Raw genomic sequence first — 21,477 nt, 5'->3', positions numbered from 1 at the left:
TTAGATGAGAAGGCAAATTATGACAGAATATAACCTTTATCTCAGAAACATATAAACATGAGATATTAAGCTCATTCTTTTTCACTCTTTATTTTTATACCTCTGATTTTTTTATTCCTTTTTGACTTATTTGTATTTTTAACCACAAACTAAAGACATAATGAAGACGAAAGACATTCATCGAACATTTTAACTAGATTACCTCTTAAATATTCACTACCATGATGTGTTCCCGTTTCAAAATCTAAAACTATTCTAATTGTTTCACTTCCGAGGGCATCCCCTTTCAAAAGTAGTGATTCTCTTATTTAACAGATAACACATGTGTACTTGCTGTTGATGCTATGGTTTCTCCCCCCATTTCCCAATTTAAAGAAATAAAGCAGAAATATTTAGAATGTGGTTTTGTTTTTTTTTTTTTTTTTACATTTATTTAGTGGTTTATGAAGGAGATGGATTGGAGTTCAAATTTTCTACCAGAGCACTGACTACCAGTCTGTGAAGGTAAAAGGGCTTGAATGGAGGAAGTTTATCTCCACCATGCAATGGACTGGTCTGTGTTCTCTCTTGACTTAAAATACGGTGTTCACAAGATTTATGGATACAGAGTGAAAACATTCCACCTTCTTGTTACAGAAAGAACTCCCATTGCAGAACAGACCCAAAGAAATCTATTCCAGGCAAAAGAGGAAGAAATGGTCAAAAGGTGAGAGAGGGGAAATGGGAAACAAGCTTTTCTGTGAGTGAGGGAAGAAATGACTGATAACACAACTCTGTGAAATTATCATGCAGGTGCTTTGCTTTGTAGTAGATAACATGCAAAGTGTTACCAAATTCTAAATTTAGAAACTCTTATTTCTGTCTGACGGTATCTCACATACACATAAATAAACGCTCTGTGCTGCACTCTGGGTTCTAATTCACAACCTAGTGTTTTCTGGCCATTCCATCTGAAGTAGCAATGCCTCAGGTAAAAGGACAATTTTATATTCTGGTCAAGAAGAGTATTGCTTGTCTTCTTGAAGGCTCAGCAGATTGCATGTAAGCACCCAATAAAAGATCGCTGAAAAAAATCTCAGTTTATTAGCTGGCCAAAGGAGTACAATGGTCCTTGAAACGAAAGATAAACAAGAGTGCCACTACAGTGCTTGCCTTTTAATAGCTAATCTGCTACGGTGCCTTCTCTCCATAAATTCAAAAAGTAATTTCAGTAATATTTAGAATGCATATATTTGGCTTTCCAAAACGAAGAGAAATGTCTCCAGGCAGGAACAGATAAACCGGTGGCAGGAAAGCTAGGCTAAACCTACACTGACTTTAGGGTACTAAGCTGGGATCAAGCTTATCTCTTTGACATGGCTTTGAACATACACACTACTGCTTGTAGGCTTTGGGCATCCAGTGTTTTGCAGGCAGTCTGCATGACCTATTTCTTCAGCATATGATACATTCTGGCACATAAGCATATGCCACAGGAACAGATACAAGACACTGAGAATGCTCAGTCAGGCACAGTATATACAGACTCTCTGTATTCTAGGTAAATTCATGCTTGGATCCAAGGCATATAATGCTGCAAATATTTTTCCTCTTCAGAATTCACCAGGAACTGTTTCCAACCAAATCTCGCATTATGAATGTGAGGCAAATTTGGTCTTTCACATAGCTAGGTTAATTGACTGAATTGCAGTTCAGGTATACTCAGATTGATTGCACACCTATCTCAGAGAGGTTCTAATTTCTATCCTCATTCAGTGAATGTTAATATAGTATTATTATTCTTAATTTTACAGATAGCATATGGCTATGTCTTTGAAAAGATAAAAAGACAGAGGTGACAACTTTCTGAGCGCACTATTGAGCTGCAAAAGGAATCAAAACAGTCTAAAAACAATGCCTCTGGAGGTGCTCAGCTTCTTACAACAAGGGTATTTTAAACAGACTTGGCCTTATTCTAATTGTACTGAAACAAAGGAGAGTTTTAACAGGAATTTCAACAGTAAAAGAGCTACATCATTTATTTAAATGCTTTTGGAAAGCCAATCTTATATTTACATGCTGAAGATTCTTTTCTTGTCTTCTGTTGAATGGTGGGTTTTTAGGGAATATTTATGAAAGTAACTTCCTGAAAACATGTTAATGATCATCAGGAATTAATAGCTAGCTTGAGAAAAGGTGACAATGAGTGAAGAATTTGAAGTGATATTTCATTTATAAAATTTTATTCTAGTGCTTTGTATTTTATACCTCTGTGACATGCTTTGATGTTTTTTATGATGATTATTTTTATGATGAAGATTTAACAATAATAATAAAAAATAAATAAATTAGGCACCAGTTCATTATGAATTAATCTCTAGGAGCCCCTCTGCTCCACCACCCCAATGAATTGAAATTGAAGTGTTTCACTGCTCTAACTTGAGATAACCAGGAACAGATAAGAACTTTAAACTCCTGCCGCCTTCTATTTGTGCATATTGTTCTACATTTCAAGTAGACTTGCTTAAAAGACATTAGAAGAGATATATGCTTATATGCATAGACATGAAGTGAAATACTTGTTCATACCTTCAAAGTTACCAGCACTTATAGGCTGTGTCTTCCTTGGTGGTTTCACATGGAGATGTTTATTTTCATTGTTTTTGAACAACGCCAGGCGCACAGCTGGGTCTAGACGACAAGAACAAGTTAAAATCAAAGGTCAGACCTGGCTCATTCATTCCTTCAAGCAGTTTTTCACCTTTTAGCCACTTAATAAATGAAAATACCTCTAAAAGTAGGTTTTATATTCACAAAGGATTATACTTTCTAAAATAAAGCAACATAAATACATGTGCAACTAAGAACCAAAGTCACTATTTCGCAGGATTTTAACACTATTGATCTTTTAGCTAGCTCATCTCCAAAATAAAAATAAATTCTAAAGCAGAAAATAAATTCTACTTGCAGAAAATATTTTTTAAAATCTGCTTTTAAAGCTTGACATTAAAGCAGAAATGTTAACAGAATATATGCCAAGCACTGTTTCTAAAAGCTTTGGTTCAGAATTATTCAGCAGTCCAAATCAAGTAATTTACACCTAAAAATGTTAACAGGAGGCAGTTTATTTTTTGAAGTTAAACTTGCAGATAATAAGCTAACTTTCTATCCATGTCCTATCCTTATTGAAATAAAAATTACTCCAAAAGTCTATAGACTCATCTATATGCCACAGCATGAAATCTTGATTAGTTTCATAACTGTTATTTTGAAAACTTTGCAAAGAAGCAAAGATGAGCACAGAACTGTCTATAAATCTAGATAATACATGTTCCTAGACTGGAAAAAAAAATAAAATTTAATTAACAAAAGCTAAACTAATGCTAAACCATAAAAGTCAGGAAAGGTGATTTTCATGCATCATTTCTTATATGAAGGAAGAATTGTTTGCTTGACATAGGAGGAAAGTAGGAGTTTAAGGGAAGCAGTGGGTTAGAAAGAATGTGAAAATTCTATGCACAGGGCAGAATAAACCAGTCAGTTATTGAAAAAAAAAAAAAAAAGACTGAGAAGAATGTAGAAAAAAAAGCAACTATATAATGACGAGCAAAAGTATACAGGGTTTTGTAGGTATGGCACTGAGCATGATAAAATGAGTAACAGAAAGCCAAAGGAAAAATCAAAGAAATATGTTTCACATGGTTAAAAGAAGAAGGCAATAGCACAAGCAGACAAATACACTCTGAGGAATATCTGAGAAACAATGAGGCAGAAGAGGTTTGTCTACAAAGGTAACTACAAACTGTCAGAAAAGAGTAGAAATTAACGAAAATAAAGAGGGAAATCAGCAAACAGAACTTAGCAAGAAAGCAGATATGGCAAGGCAAGGATTTAAATTTTCACAAAGAATGCAAGTGTAGCAAAAATGAATATGTGAGACACTGCCAGAACAGATAGGGCAGGAAAACAGAGGAGATGCAAAGACTCAAAGAACATTCAGACAGAATGAATTTACATGACTAATTATGTCTGATGCTTCATTTTGAGCTTGTTACATGACCTTGTTGATGTATATTGAGGGAGTTTATAAGAGCATCTATAATATTGCAGCAAAGTAAATAGCTTTTTTTTTTGTTTCCTTATTTATGGAAATAAAGGATCAGAATGCCCTGTTAAGTCAGCGGGCAATTTCTTATGAAGTTTAACAGCAATTTATAAAGTTGGTTTTGACTAGACCTCTATATTTGCAGTAGACACGTCAGTTACAAACTAATGGAACATAAAGGGATCCTAATAGATCCACTGTTTCTCAGAGAATGCTCTCTTGACACAAGCAAGATGACGCAGACATACTGTATCTTTGCCTTATGAGCCTGGAGAAGATCTCTAATGGGGTGTGGATACTTTAAGAGATAATGCATTGACAAAACATGTCAAAATGTTATGGTATTCTTGGTCAGCCCAAACTGCAGCAGCATTTGGTTGACAGAATGTTCTTAATGGTGCTAACCTCTCACAAAGCAGCAAACTTGATTAATGAAGGAATCGTGGAAAATATGGGTGGAAAATACGGATGGAAGTAATTTAGGTCATGCCTTCTTCCCAAGGCAGAATCAGCGATACCTTACACTTTGTTAACTCCAATTGTCTAGAAGAACTCCTATCATCTTGTATGATGATTATAGCTTCCAGATTAACCCAGATGTCAGATTTAAATCTGTTAATTTTAACCTGCTTTTACTAACTAAAGTATAAATTCAATGAAACGACCCAAAAAGCACAATAAATAATTATTAGCTCCATTAGTTTTAAAAGTAGATTATTAAAATTATTCACAAACTGGATTACCAGGTTTGTAGATATTTTCACTTTGCATAGATGGATAAAGCAGGCCTATTTTGGCATGCCTCCCAACTCAAAAATAAATCTGTAGCAACTTAGTGTTCTTCAGGGTAGCAAATGTTTGGGGCAGTAGATCACAGTAAGATTTGAGATAAAAATATCTTGAAATAGCAATACATTATATTTTAAAAGTTCTCTCTGAAATTTTAACTAACAGAACTTATAAAAAATATTTTAAGTAAAGTACGAATTACTATTGTGTTTTCTAAACTTGTAAGATACATAGCCATACAAGTACTATACACGATAAAAATGTACAGAACAAAATTTTTTGTAATTACAATTTTTCCAACATCCAGCATACAGTGTTGATATGATACAGCATTGATAAAAAGACTTCTAACTTCTTCTAGCTTTATGCTAGTTACAAAATCAGTGTCTGTCTTCAATAGGAGGCCAAAGACAAAGTGATGAAATTGATTAAAGCCTCTTAAGACAAAATGCATTGAGGATTTCCAAACTATTTTTGATTAATTTAAAATAATTCCTGAAATAACACATTTTTTCCTATGTGGGTTTATTGAAATTGTTCCAAAATTTTTTAAAAACGTCATCTTTCCTTAATCCAGCCTCCCACCCAATTCTATGAAAACTCCACCAGTCCAAAGTTAAACTATACCAAGGACTTTTAGGTGAAGTCACATGAAGTTATTAGTGCCAACCTAGATTTTTCAAACAATTATTTGTGCACAAGGATATCAGCAGTCAAGAAGGGCCATGAACTGGGAAAAAAGGGAAACGATGGAAATTGTTCTTCTAAGAGATTTCTATCAGAAGATTTATCTTTGAGTCTTTGCAAAATAACTTAAATAATCTACAGGGATTTAACACAGTGCCAGACTACTTGAATTTGTACCTACCTGGATCACCTCAACCATTGCCTACAGCTCTTTTGTTATTAAAAATGAGTCCTTTTCTCTATCTAGTCCCAAATGTAGGCAATATTACATAGATTACTTTATAATACTAGTGCTTTTCAGTCTCTGAGTGAGCTAGGGAAATGAACTGCATGTATGCTTTGATGACAAGCAATCAAATGTTTTAGATTTCACACAGAGAACTGTGAAAGAGTCCAATAGTTCAAAATCATACAAATATCTTCCTGGATTCTGGCATACTCATTTAAATGTGGCTTATTAGACAATGATCTGTGCTGGCAATCTAGGAACCAGGGAGGTAATTTAATGCACATTGCTTGGCTGACTCCAAATATAGAAGATAAGTTGGACAAACACAAGAAATGTTATAGAAACAGTATGGAAGGAATAGTTACTGCCTGATCTGGCACCACATTTGCTAAACAACTTCTTGATAATATGTGAAACTGAAAAAATTAAATGTTTGTCATTCATTTTTGTTGTGCAATATCTGTAATTAGAAAAACATAAACGTATCTATGCCAACTTTAAAGAGTTGATAAATCAAAGTAGCATAGAGTGACAGATACTTATCTATAAGATAATTCAATTTGTAAATTCATTTGAAAGAAAGACCACATTTTGTTCCATAATTGAACAGCAATTAGAACTTCAACTCATCCATGGCTGGAGTTCCCAGATGATACTGCTACATGGAATACGCAACAACAACAAAAGTAGCTTTCTTTCTGCTACTAAGAAAATATAGTTCAGTGGTCATTTATGTAATGTGTAACAAGGAATAATAATATCCCCCAGATTTTTATTCTGACTGTTGTTAATTCAATCCGTGTTGTATAGTCAGATCATCTGTTTTAGGGTTGTGGGTTTTGAGGGGGGTGGGTTGGTTTTTTGAGTTCTTATTTGTTGTTTTTTTTTTTTTTTAATTAGTTTACACTGCTATCTTGAATTCTGAACTAGAACTAAAAAATATTTGCTGACCTCTCTGAAATATCTTTATCATTGTGCTCTGGTTCTAGGAGTCAAGGCCCACTCCAGCTGCTTTTTACCTTTTTTTTTTCCTACTATGTGGCAGCAAGAATTACCATTTCATGCTGTCAGTCACTGACAAGAGAGCTTTCCTTTGGAGAGGAAATGGTTAAACAAGAAGTAATAGAGCAGTGTAGGAGAGACAAGCTGAAAGCAATACAAGGCTTCCAGTCCTCTTAAAAGAAGAAGTAGTTAACTTCCAGAGGCTAATATAAAATCCACAGAATCAAGGAAATCCAAAGTTAAGCAAGAAATTCTGTACTGCTGTGCCAAGACATCTTTAGGAAGCTAGGATTGTTATGAGTCATAGATGCTTAATTTTTAAGCACAGTGAGGTGCATTAATGTCTGCTGTATTTAGATTTTTAATTAGATTTTCTATAGACTTTTATGCACTCATGATAAACAGGAATATTTCTGATATTATGCCAGTTCTACTTGGCTGCAAAATTTCTGGTTTCTTGCCCACACTTTTTGTATTATCTTACTGTAGAGTAAAAATAGTTGAAGCAGACACAGCCTACATTTGGTATCGTTAAAATACAGGCCACAACTTTATTTAACTACATAAACAAGCATACATAACTGTAGTGGATTAGGGTATAACAGGCCTTAAGGCCATTAGTTGATGGGACTGGTCTACTGCAATATAAGCATTGCCTGAATCACTCTCTATTGTAAGGTTATGCTACTTTAAGCTCTTCCTTGTAATACAAGCCACAGGATTCAGTGCACTTGCTAGTATTTTCCACATTTTTTTCACTACTGAGAAGGTACGTGGCCAGACATATGAGGTAAGATACTTCTCAGTTACTTCTACATATCTACAGTTTAACTCTGTACTTCAGCCAGTCACTCTAGGTTTTGTGTATAGGCAATGGAGAACTATAAGTACTTTTACAGTGAGATTCAAGTAGCCTGTTTTTGAATTATGTTTTAGGCAGAAATTAATAGCATTTAAGGTGGCTATTTCTTTCCATAAAGGAATGCAGATGACTAGCTCAGATGTGGACTTCTGTAATTAACCAAATGAATCCCATCACTGTTGCACTAGAAGAAGACAAACATTTTAGATGGAAAATGAAAAAGAATAAATTCCCACACTTGAGGATGTTAAGAATCGAAGCTGTTCATGACTGTCCAATCCAAGTTCCAATCCAGCAGGCGTCTTGACTATATTAAAGAACAATTGTAAAACACTCTGAATGGAGGCTGATTTAATACTTTGCATTTGTGAATCTCAGGCCTAAGGCAAAGGAGTTTGATAGCATATGGAAGCAGACAGCATACTGTGACAAGCCATTTGTTCCTACAAAATCCATCAGTATCTTAGCATTAGCTGCAACTAATAAGATCGTTACCATGAAAGAGCTCAATGGCACATAAAAGATGTTTGGGCTGATCCTGAAACCTTCACGTAAAAGCTATCAGTGTATTTGTTAATAGCTTATAATTTATTTGTGTCTAGAACCTTTAGATCTTGTTGTTGCTTTGCTTTCTGTCAGAACTGAATATTTTGCTCTTAAGTTAAACATGTAATAGTAAACGAATATAACATGGAAAATTGCTTTTTACACCTTATATTTCACACTTTTAAGTGGATGCTGGCTACTTATTTTCTCGTCGTTAGGAATCTGTATCACTAACAAAATTATTTTATTGTAGTTAGCATACCTTCAATTATTTTAAATCAGAAAGCTAAAAAGGAAACAGTTGCAATTATAACACTGAGAACCTGGAAATTAAAAAAAAAGAACAGAAATAATAATACTAAAAATAAATCCTACAAGATTACCTACGCAGCTTCAGTAAGTACAAGATGGATGAAGCTGATTTCAGAGGAGATGAAGGTGATAGGATGCTAATTTCTATGGAAACATTAAAAGACAATGTTGACGTCTACTTATGCAGATGAATTTTAATCTGCTTTTAAATATTAGAAGGAATAAAGTCTCTTATGGAGTTCCTGCTTCAGTAGGGTTAAACTCACAGCAATGGCCAAAAATGGTGAACACTCTCTCTCCAGTTATACTGGAATTTCTGTAAGCATTCTAGCATGAGCTGTACCACACAGAGATCCAAGAAAGATACTGGCAGCATAACGGATCTGGTTACAGTTTCCTGATCTGGAGCTGGCTAGCCTCAGGATAAGATATATCTCCTTTTAAATGCTGTAAAGTCCTTCTGTTCAACCAGACCCTCAACAAGACCTGACTTGCTCTCACCACTTCAGAGGAGGTGGCAGATGTAAAACACAATTATATATGTGGACATTCTTCTCACATGGGGAATATTCCATCAGGATAACTTTTTAGTGCAACAGCTGAGTTTTAGCATCAGTTTAAGATAAAAATACATGTTTTAATTGATAATGTTTATTTGGTCCTTACTGGCCAAGGAAGGACTGACTTTGTCAGTATGCCGTATGAGAAAGAATAGTTGGCTTGATAATCTTTGTACTGAAAAGGGATTGAGTGTGCAATATTTTCAGTCATATTTCTTGCTTCTGGAAATTACACTTTCTGCTTATCTGAAAAAAAGAATGTGATTTTAATGACTGTCAGAGAACTCTATACAGGAAAATTATATATACAGGTTATTTTTGTGCTTGATGTAATAGTTAGAAAGACAAAAAATTCTTATATGAGGTAGTGTCAAGAAGAGAAAATTTGAACCTGAAACATTGTGCAAAAGTTTTGTTAATTTTTTAAAAACTAGTAATATACTTTGAGAATATTCCAAGTGATACATTAAAAAGCTCAACACATATATACCATATTGAATAATCTGAACAGAGTGAATATAAACATATCCAAAAAATCCATTAGTATTACAACAAAAATAGGATAGCAAATTTGATATGCTCAATCAGACATCTATGACTGAATTAATTACTACTAACGTAAACCAGACAGCATATGGAGAAAAGATGATATAACCTAATAAGCTCTATTCGCTAAAAATGATACAGAGGCCACCAAATGGAACATATGTAAAAAACTCAGCTGCACACCAGATATTTACTACTTTTTTTTTTTTTTTAGGTAACATGGTAGGGCATCATGGGAAACTATCAAGATTTAAATATAATCACTTTAACCTCTTATCCATTTTTTTCCATAACAATAAAGCACGGTTGGTTGATTACATGCCTCTTCCTCCCCCTCCCCCATTTTTTTTTTTTTTTTAAATGGAGATCTTTTTTGTCATATTTAGTCTTAGGCATGATATTTAAAGTAGAAAAAATTATACAGAGAAAACTTTTCTTAACTTTATCTGTAGGGTGAATTTTTTGCCTTCCAAGAGCAAAATGTCTTTCAATATTTTCAACACTTAATAAAGATATTTGCAAAGTTAACAAAAGAGGAAAATTAACTGTAGCTTCTGATACAATTAAAAAAAATTAAATGTAAATAAAGGTACACTTTCCAAAGGCCATTTAGGAATTTAGGAATAGGACCAAGTTAGGTCCTATTGTCAACCAGGCTCTTACATATTTGAATGTTTCTTATACTAGCAGTAGTTTATTAATATTTTTATTAACATATTCCATTAACATTTGTATTAGCATATCATACTAACAGTTGATAATTCTAAGAAAGGTTCATTGACATAAGAAGTATCGAAGAACCAGAAGACAATTACAGAGAAGCTGGATAAGTCTTATCTATTTCCACAGTGAATATTTAATACAAAAAATATTATTTCATTTCATATGTATCAAACTGTCATTTTCATAAATAGTTCTTGCATAAGTCAATAATTTTAACCTGAGATTCCCCCAAGAGAAAAATACAAAAAGCACAAAAAGCAGAAATATAAATTCCACATCTAGAAAGAAATACATGAACAAAAAGAAACAAAATTTCTGTTTAACATAGCTGTCAAATATTCAACTTCAAAATCCAGTAGAATGTTGTTTAAAATCTGAATATTTTATCACTGGAACAAATTGATTTCTTTACAGAGATTTAAACTGAGTTATTTTTACTGAATCACACCCTACCTTTATTCAAATTAATGTTTAATGTTGTGCAAGCAAACTTTTAAAAAGAGACATTGTTTTGAGATTTAAGAATAGAAACATTACATCAATATAACCATTATTTAACTGTTGACTTACCTAAATTTTTATTACTATATTTTTTCGGCTTCATTTTATGGGCCCTCTTCAACATTAGCTGTGCAGTTGAAATATTCTTAAAACCCCTAGAGGAAGAGAATAATTTACTAAACATTTCACATATATTATGTTACACTAGCTGCATATTATTGTATAATGTACTTTTCAAAAAGAATACAAGTGTATAGTACTTATGCATAGTATGAAACTTTCTGAATTATACAGATAGTTGCAATGCTTATCTTAATATTACATTATTACAACTTATTAAGCTGTTTTCCAGGCACTTGTAAAAGTAATTACAATAATTCTCACTTTGGTAGAAAACAGAGATTCTTGAAAGGTGGAACTTAAAAAAAGCAAGTAACAACAGCCAACTATACTGTACCTATTCCTGGAAGTCACTATGTAAGCAAAATAGCTGAACATACCATTCTTCTGAAATTCTCTCTTCTTTTTCAGACATGAATGAAAATTTCTTTTTTTCCTTCCAGTCAGAGAGCTGTGACATTGTCCCCTTCCCTGACCTGAAAACAAAGTGTAAGAGTGGTACTGAAAGGTAGGTAAATAAGGAAGGGTCTCGGGTGACTATTTTGCAGCCTTTGTTATTCTGCAAGTTGTTTGTGCCTTTTAAAGGCACTTTTGAAGCTTGGAAATAATACAAAAAATCTATTTTAATACTCCAGGAAGGCTTTATCTTGGAAAGTAATAAAAGTCTGCCATCAATTTAAAATGTTTACATTTCAATTACTTGAAGCATATTTCAGTCCTTTCTCTCCAAAAGAATGCAGCTGTGTAAGAAATCTCTTCTAATCTTTATCTAGTCTTACAAATCTCTATTTCAACATCTATGTTATGATATATGTGAAAAAATATAAGTTTTATGACTTATAGTCAGACCTAGATAAATAAAAATACACGTATATCTTCTTGTATTCCTAATTCTGGTAGTCAATGAAAAATAACAACTGAATTTAATATATTTGGCTTTAACAAGTAAGTAAATTTTAACTCCAGTAATATCATATTAACCAAAAGTAGCGAAAGCATCAGAAAACAGCCTCAAGTTCTCCTCTTTTTGATTTTTGTCAAATCCAAATGAACTAAATATAACGAAAAAAATATATTATTTAACTTACCTGCTATGAAAGTGGATATTTTCTGCTGAGTATGAATGTGGTCTGTTAACACACTGCCAAACTTCTTGTGGTGACAATGGCAAACTATTTGAATGTTCACTGGAATTTGAAGGCCTAGAATACTTCTAAGTAAGAGAAAGAAAAAAAATGCAGTTGATGATTCCTGCAAGTTTGAGTTTAAAATGTGCAGGTAAACCTGCATCACGATTTGCAGAGTCTATTACTATAACAGAAAGGATTCTTAATGGTGATATGCCCATTACAGACCTTACCTTCAGCTAACTAAATAGGGCAAAAAGGTGAGTTTAATTATATTTAACATCCCCAAATATAATGAATTATACATTTATAAGACTCCTTTCTTTTAATTGTAGGAAATAAAACATTAGTAATACTACGCTTGTAACAAGAGAAAACCCTACCAAAACAAAAAGCTAAAACTTCAAAGTTTATCAAATAACTAGCAGACATTACAGTTCAATGACCTTTAGCTGTTCTGAAAACATTCAGCTGTTGTCATATAATGCAGATCTTGGTATTTTTAAAGTAGTGTGTCAACTAGCAATTTTTAATCCATTGCCAAATGTACAGATGAAGCACATCATCTTTTTTTCTGCTACTGTGAAATAAAGTGTTGAAATAAATCCAAAATAAAGAAAAAAGTAAGCAAATGAAAGAAAATCTAAAAGAAAAATTGCATCTGGGGATGAGGAGGAAGTCTGAGACTTCTAAAAGTAATTGTGTTTTTCAAGTCAATAGATTGTCGTATTAATCACCCTAGAATAGCATATCCTTAAAGAATGAATAAAGACTGAAGACTAAGAAGTTTCTGTGACATGTTACCTTTGGCCAGTGCAGCTGGTTTGAGAGCAGGAGTGTTTTTGAAGGGAAACGGGTGGAATCTAGAGTTAGCCATTCCTTCTCTAATGCAGCCTGCATGAATGAGTAAAGTCAAGTAGTGCACTGATAAAATCAGTTTAGTTTTGATAACTTTTGCAAAGTCTCTTTTAAATTGTCTTACATACTGTTTCAAGTGTTTTCAAGACATATATCAGAACTGCCACCTGCAGAGCAATCACACTTAAAACACCTTTGGAGATGCTGTGTTGTACTGCTTTATTTTACACAATTCAGATTAACAGTATTTGTGGGTTGTGGTTTTTTTGGGGGGTTTTTGGTTTTGTTTTGTTTTTTAAATAAGATGCATCCGCTCCTTCTCAAATTCTTGTAATTTTATTCCAACATTGTTAGTAAACCCAAGTTATTAAAAAAGACTGCCAAACTGAAAAAATACAGACGTAACGTACTGAAAGGCCTAAAGAAATGAACAGCTTTGTTTGCTGTTTTTGACTAATTGAGTATTTTATATCCAGATGTAGGTGCCTGATTCTGTCAAGCTTGCTTTTGATGAGTTGAACTGAATCAGTGAATAGCTTTCGTTGAAATCCGGGGTTAAAAAGTGAATGCTATATGTACTTATTCCTTCAATTAATCAATTTTATTTTTTATGTAATGGAATAATTTACAAACTAAATAGCTTGGAATGAAGAGGGGTGACAGGATTAGGTACTAACTGGTGTCTCTGACAATTCAAGGCAGAATTCAGTTTTCTTTCATAAAAACAAAATTTAGATTTTGTTTCAAACTCAACCTGTATATGACTTATTTTTCTTACACATCCTTGAGTTTTTTGACCACATGTTCTTTCAATATACTCTGATAAGCGAGAGAAGTAAATTACTCCCACACAGTAAGAAAATACCTCTGAAGAATTTGTCTTCACTTACACAGGGCTCAGTCATTCAGGCTGTTCTTACTTCAGCAGCAAAGAGCCTGGGGTTCATTCTTTTGAAAATGTCTAATTTATAAAACCAGACTACCTTTCTCCCATTCACAGAATATTTCAGATTGCATTGATTTCTGACCCTGAGAAATTACCCTAACTTTGGATAGCTTACTGTAAACAGGACTTTGCACAGTCTTACACTGGTGAACAAGAAGAAGGTCTTCCAAGCCCTTTGAAATTCTGAGAGACAAAAGGATCATATTCCAGCTATTTTGAAAAGGTTACTTCGGGTACTGGTCGCATAATTTGGTGACCACTCTTTTTATTTATAAAGTAACTGTGAACCAGTATTCTTCTTCTTCTTCCATTCTGACCATCCAGCTTTTCAAAATAAGTTTTCAATAAATTTTGACTTTATTTTCATGTCTTAAAAGGGATGCATTCTTACATCTTTGATCTTTGTTTCTAGAATTCCCTATTCTTTGATTACAGTATGCTTTGGTTTTCATTCTTTTATTTAATAAATCCAAATAAATTCTATGCCCTCATTATTAACAAATGATATCTCTTTACCACTCTTCCCCTTCTTACTGTTTCAATTCACGATAAATATACAACATATTATCCTTTTTACCACACCTCCTTTCTCAGGTGGTTGTATATGTTAAGAAATCTATGTAAATAAACTGTAGATGCATGAAACAAATAAAATGTATCATCACGTTCTTTAACTGTTACATTAACCTACAACCCACTAGCCTATCTCTCCTCAATGATTACTTTTACGCTAATAACCACTGAGTGGTTGATTCAAACAATTTTCATTAAAAAAAAAAAAGTCACAGTTAAAATCTATTCCAGAAGCAGACTGTAGTAAATCAAATCCCAAAGGCGATCATTTAAAAATGTAAAATTGGTACAATTGGGACACAGAAGACTGACAAGTTCGCATCTTGGCAGAGACAAAGCTGTGACATATTCAAGTTTTGCAATTGCCTGGGGTCTATGGGCAGAATGGTAAAAAAGAATAAAAAAGGGAGAAAAAGGGAGAAAATCTGACCGAAAAATGTCAGTGAAATTAGATATTATTCCTCCTTGTTCTCCTTGAATTTACTCTTCAGTTGCACTATGCAAATCACATTTCTAGCTTTTCAGATGAGAGTTTTTCACTTATTTTCTGAGTGTGGGTGTGCAATCCTGTCACAGGTAAACTCAATGTCTGCAAAAGATGTGTCTTCAACTTCGCTGGTATATAAAGGTATATGAAAATGGCAAATTTCTGAAATATTTTCTTCCTCCTCTATTTGCCAAAGAATCAATACAGCTGGGAGAGAGGTAGATTTTCACTTCTTGTACAATTTAATGTCAATCAAGTTAATTGGTGTGTACAACGATGTGTCCATTAATTACCTGGGTACTTATATGTCTTATATTAACAGTAAATATAATCCAAGCTCTACTGTCAGATTTCAGGGTAAGCTTGCATCCTAGCTATTTGAATTTTTACCTCTCTGATGAAATTGTTTACAACCGAAATCAATAAAATCATGAAACATGAAAACTAACACTCCAAAGCTGTAGTCAATTTTTTGGAACAAGAATCACTTAAGCAGTACACTGATTGAATCTTTTTGTTTTATATTTGTACCATAACCCAATTAAAGTTCTTTGCTTGTAATATTTAGGTTCAAACTTTTGTCACAAATATTTTCTTAGCCCAGTGTTTGCCATTTATTAATTTAATATTCTCCACAGTGTTTTTATTTCTTTCATAGCCTATAAAATGACTTTCAATGTTCTAAGTGTTGAAAAGAAATACCAATGAAAATATAAAAACATGATTCAAAGGTATAAATACGCAAGACAAAAAAAAGATAACTGTTTTATCATTAAGCACATTTGGCACTCCTATGAATGTGTAGCATATTATAAAAATATACCACACTGTTTTTGCTTTGGCCAAAAAAAATAAACACATAATTGATTTTCAAGTATATGCTCTTCCACTATGTTTATCCCTAGAGATTTTAACAGCACTAAGTTCAAGAAACTTCTGTCCATATCTTCCCCATAAACACAGTCCTAAACTATAACTAATGCAAAGTTTATGACAGATTTACCAATACCTAAGGCTAAAAAATAGATCCATTTCTACTGACATTGTCCACTAAGAGAAAAAAAAAGCAATTTGAGATGAAGTACAAAACAAATAAAATGATAATGTTTGATTGCATGGTCTACAAAAACAGTCATAGGCATACTCTACTTATGTTTATTTCTAAAGCCAAATTAAGGAATTGATTTCACAAATACTGAGGTATATAACATAGCTTTACACATATGTGTAAATCACATACAGTTGATTTAACACATTTTAGTTTATCTGAAAATATCTTTTACACTTCTGTATCCTCCATACTCTATTTCCAGTGTTTGTTTCAAATCAAAGACTGTATTGATTACTTTAAAAAAGTTTCAATTTTCACAAGCACACAAAACATACATAGACCTTTCTAAATTTTTGTTAAAACTTCACAGAAATAAATTCATTTTAACTTTATTTGGACTTATTTGAAACACATTTTTAATATTTGGGAAATTTTTCACGGGTTTCTTTTTTTTTTTTTTTTTTTTTTTGCTAGACTTTATGTTAGTTTTCATTTAGCTCCTGCTGAGGACACAAACAAGATTCTTCCAAGAAACAGAAAGAATACAGACCACCAAATTTGCTATTAAACACAATACAATTATCCCTGATATCATTCTTCAACAAGAAGAAGGTGTGAATATATTTGGTTTTGGGTTTTTTTTTCTGAATTTTAATAATAAAACTTCCATTAGCTATTTCCATTTATCCATTAGGATCATGAACTTCTTTCTATTCTGATTCACAATGCATTTTTTACCCTTTGAGAGTCTAATCCTACAGGTTTTTTTCTCCCCTTTGATTTTGCAGCTCATTAATGAACTCTGGAGAATTTCACGGCATATTATATACAACCTTTTTCATTTTGTTATTCATTCATTTTTCAAATATTTATTCTATCCCTTCCTTTGCAAAATGTAATGACTATTTACCCACAAACATTAAACTTATGTGGTCTCGGAAACAGTATCCAATCCTACAACCACCAAAGTCAGTGAGAATGGTTCTACTAAGTTTAACGGGGACTGAATGAGCTACTGAAAAGCAGAGTTTTAGTGCAAATGTTACTTACACAATCTAATTCTAGGCATCTTTTATACACTCTGGGTTACATTCTGGAGCTACATAATCTTTTATAATGACTATACATGTAATTTGGGCTGTTCTGAGTCTTATTTAATCCAGGAACAAAAAATAGCTCACAGGACACAGTGCCAAACCTACACTCAACTTTAAAGCACTTCTAGAAGTAACAGTCCAAACTGTGAATAATGCTATCACATATTGCCTTTCATCTCTCTTAGATTGAGGAGGATCACAAGAGTATAATAAAAACCAAACCAATCCCCCAAACTGTACTATGGTTAGAAGCAGAGGATGCAAGAAGGCATTAACAATACAGGCTGAAAAGAAAGGCCAGCATTTGATATATAACAACTCTGTTCTGGGTCAGACCAAATATCTATCTACATCAGTACTCTGCTTCCAGAAGAGTTCAGTAACATATGCTTATGGGAAGAATGAAAGAAGCTGGACATGTTGAGGACAATCCTTCCCGTTCAGACCTTGGAAATTGGTGGTTTAAGGACTTTCTGCTAACATCTAGGAAAAGATTCCTCAACTTAAAACAGTAATCTAACTTCTTATGAGAAATATAACCATATAGTCAGAGTGTTTGCAAGGTCATCTCTATGTCGATCCAGAAAGAATGCAAATCATTTACATAGCTCAGAGCATGTAACTGCTGAAGTGGTGTAGCTTAACTCTGAAAGGCCAACATGTTGGCTGCCATGGGAGCTGAAGCTACCCCAGGTTTCCAAACATGGTGGACCTCAGAATCACAAGGTGAATCATCATCTTACAAAACCGTGAAACTATTTTTGAATATTAGAGAGAACTAGCTCTTTATACCTCTCTCCTTTCTTTTTTATTTCCTCATTGACTCACTCACTGTTTGCAGGACAGCAATGGTTTTGCCAGAAAAACTGTTCTATTGATATTTATGTAGTGCTTTTATTTATATGGTATCTTAAGATAAAAATAGGAAAATTATCCAACAGAATATAAACAAGCAGAAGAAAATTAATACCTAAAACTCACTCTCAACTCAGAGCCATGACTGGCCCCTGAGCATTACAACAGGAGGAATGGGAGGGGGAAAAAAAGCATCTTTTATTAAAAAAAAAATAATTCCGCTTTACCATTTCACAGAAATAGTGTGAATAGTGGAATTCCTTGCTTTTAAAAAAGATTAACCCTCCAGTTCACCTGCCTGGTTGTGTCTAACCTGTTTTTCTAGACTTCTGTTCCCCTCAGTGAGGTAGGCCATTAGTGTCATTCTCAGTCAAAATGGCCCTTTTTCAAGCAGATTTTACAAAGCATCTGCCCTCTCTATATTCCAATTCATTTTTAATAAGAATAATATGTAATAAGAGTAGATAAATAAATAAATCAGAATGAATCTTTCCACTAGTTTTCTCTATAGAATGCACGTTCAAATAAAGTTCTTTAGGGTGGTGAAGTCCTTGATTTCTACTTTCCTACTTTTTAGTTTTGAATAGTGCAGTTAAAGTCTAGTTCACTCCAAGAAAATAAAACAAAAAGTTAAAACAAAAAGACAAGTGAAAGACAGTACTTTAATCCAAGGCAGAACATTCAACAGTGTTCTATGACTATTTCAAATAAGCTGACAAAATTTCTTTTTGGGCAATACATGCCACATGAAGAACTACTTTTCCTAGTGTTAAACATCCTGTAGGTTAAATAATTGCTCAGAGAATGGGAAGGGGAGTGGTCAGGGAGAAGGATCATATGCTGAAGTTTAACCCTGTGGATACTCACAATAGAAAAGGGCATACCACAGCCAGCCATACTGTACTGTCTTTCATCTGGCAGAAAGCTGTAACTTTCTCTTTTGATTACTGGAAAACATATTTCACCCTGTGGTGTATATTTCATTCAAATATCATGCTACTCCAGGACAACATCTTTCATTTCTTTTTAAACTAACTTCATTTCTGCCAAGGCCTAAGTATTCTTTGCTAGAAATTTCTTCTCTAAAAGCATAAGTAAGTTTTGACAAACTGCTTAAGAAATCACAAATTTTTAACTCTTATAGTTGATACAGAAGGACTAGATCACTTTTCTATGCTAATTTACATATTGTTGATAGACTGTGATTGAAAACTTCTTTTGAAATTAAAGATCTGAATATTTTTGTGTATTTAGCCTTTTCTTTCATCCAGCCTTTTTAGGAATCAGATTACTCTATGGGCTAGCTTTTCCGAGAAACTCAAGTTCATGTGTAAAGCTTAGTTCAATGTTAGGAAGTTGAATATCAATTCAGAGCCAGACTTTCTAAAAAAATTCCAAAACTAAGACAGTATCAAATACGAACATCCTTAACTGAATCATCTATTAATTGCATTATTATTCCATTTCCAATACCACAAAAATACAGTCTAAATTCTGTCATTTTAAAACTATATGTAAATGTATTGATTTGACCAATTTTACAAAAAATTGTATACAGACTTCTTTTTAAGTAGTTTGGTGGATATACATTTTATAGAAAACAGATCTCTGAACTGCAAGCAGTAGGAAAAATAGCCTTTTTCTCTGGATTTGTCTTTCATGCTTTTTCACATATTTTTTGTGGTGAAGATAAATAGGTTAGCACCCTAATAAAGGTTATTTTAACCTTTGGCAATGCTTCTTTTTCAACCCTGTCTTTATATAAAACAAGAGAATTAGGAAGAAAAGCTGGGCATGGCTGCATTTTTACAATTGCTAAACCCAAACAACATTTCAAGCCAAAAAAAGTAGTGAGTATCATATGGGTTCCAGAGAAACATCACAACGATTAATTGACCCCAAGAGATTTTAAAGGCTTATGAAAGCTGGCTAATTATTAGAGTACATTCGTGTAGGAAAATTAGAGGACAACCATAGTTGTGTAGTTGTCCATTTATAAGAACAATATATTGACAATTACTAGAAAAGTCACAACATTCTGTTAAGGAAAACATTCAAGAAAATTTTATTGGTGAATGTCTTTTCCAAATGTCATTTTTCCAAACTGTTTAATAAGCTCAGAAAACTAACTGTTCTCTGAAATTCTAAAACATATATATATATATGTATTTATATTTAATATAAGTACCTATATGATTTCTCTAAATTCATATGACTAAAACTATGGAAATAATTTATTTCGGAATATACAAAAGTAAATGAATAATGAAAATTTCAGGGACCCTAAAAGTTCTCATTCACAAAAAAGGTTGAATGTATATATACATAATTAACTCTCTGAAAGTCTGAATCTTATTGTAGTTCATGTCAGTCATTCATGACCTACATGACCCAAACTTTTCTAGAAATGCATTTTTGTCTTAAAATTAACTGTTCAAAGGAAGCTCCGGATCCTACATGTTTTTTTTTTGAATACAGGAATAAAAAATACAGATGGGTAAATGGTAACCTCAGCTTCAGAGGTTAGACATGGTTCAAGTAAGCATCAGAAATGTTTGCTTCAAAAATCTTTTGAGATGTATACCCCCACCCACATCAATAAACACGGGGCTCCTGGCACATTCAGGCCACTCCTCAAATGGCTCTAAGACCCCAGATGCAGTCTTTCCCCATTAAAATGACAAGAATCTTCAGGTCTTCCCCTCTCTGACTCTGCCACGCTACACAAACTTCAGCTGGTATGTCCCTATAAGCCTTTTTCCAAGTCCTTCTACCTGTGTGGAAACAAACAAACAAAACTTTCAAGGGGCAATGAATTAAAAAACCCAACAAACAAGACAGCCATCCCTACCCCTTAAATACTGTACATTCAGAGAATACACAATTTTGAACGAAGATAACCCAAAACATTCTATAACGTTTGGGGAATAAATACTAAAAACACCATAGAAAAGATAGCTGTACTTGCAGCTTACAGGAAGGGAAGTTAGGCAGAAGCACAGGGTTATGAAAAATAGACTACTCAGAAGTTTATAGTCATCTAACCTTTAATATGTTTCAAAGTTCATGTCACATGAGAAATTTGATTCACTTTCAAGACAACCTTGCCTTTTTGTTTGAAAGTCCCTATTTCAGAAACAAGAACATAAAAGTATTTGGAAGATAAAGAGCAAAGAAGGACTAAGTTGTAAGCATATATTTTTTGAAACTGATGATAACAAATCTCTAATTACACTAAAAATGCTTAATTCTAAAGAAGATATGTCTTAATCATCTCTCAGCTTTACTTATATTGTCCTCCTGATATGTCCCTAGCACTAACTCTTCTATTTGAAATAAATTATGCACACATGAATCTGCAAGTTGAAATTTGTTGATTCACAACTGTAGTCTCAACCCCTTAAATCTTTTGGGACCTGCACTGATACTCTCTGGGAAATTCAAGAGCTTCAGGAGCTGATTCTTTGGGATGTTTTCCTGTTGTAAACTCAAATTTGTGAAATGATCAATAGCTACTGCTAT

General features: G+C 33.2%; 1 protein-coding gene across 1 annotated transcript in view; it reads right to left on the bottom strand.

Annotated features, from left to right (window-relative positions):
- Positions 1-21,477, bottom strand: part of LRRIQ1 (leucine rich repeats and IQ motif containing 1) — a 115,680-nt gene that overhangs the window by 43,081 nt on the left and 51,122 nt on the right. Inside the window, exons 19-22 of the mRNA XM_075150621.1 lie at positions 12,050-12,174; positions 11,342-11,437; positions 10,911-10,996; positions 2,569-2,670 (exon numbers count right to left, since the gene is read on the bottom strand). Coding sequence (XP_075006722.1) covers positions 2,569-2,670; positions 10,911-10,996; positions 11,342-11,437; positions 12,050-12,174 — 409 coding nt within the window. The remainder of the gene's footprint in view (positions 1-2,568; positions 2,671-10,910; positions 10,997-11,341; positions 11,438-12,049; positions 12,175-21,477) is intronic.

This window comes from Calonectris borealis, chromosome 1, assembly GCF_964195595.1.
Source record: "Calonectris borealis chromosome 1, bCalBor7.hap1.2, whole genome shotgun sequence".
Classification (NCBI taxonomy): domain Eukaryota; kingdom Metazoa; phylum Chordata; class Aves; order Procellariiformes; family Procellariidae; genus Calonectris; species Calonectris borealis.
Note: the sequence above shows the minus strand (reverse complement) of the source record. Positions and strands in the feature narration are given on the sequence as shown.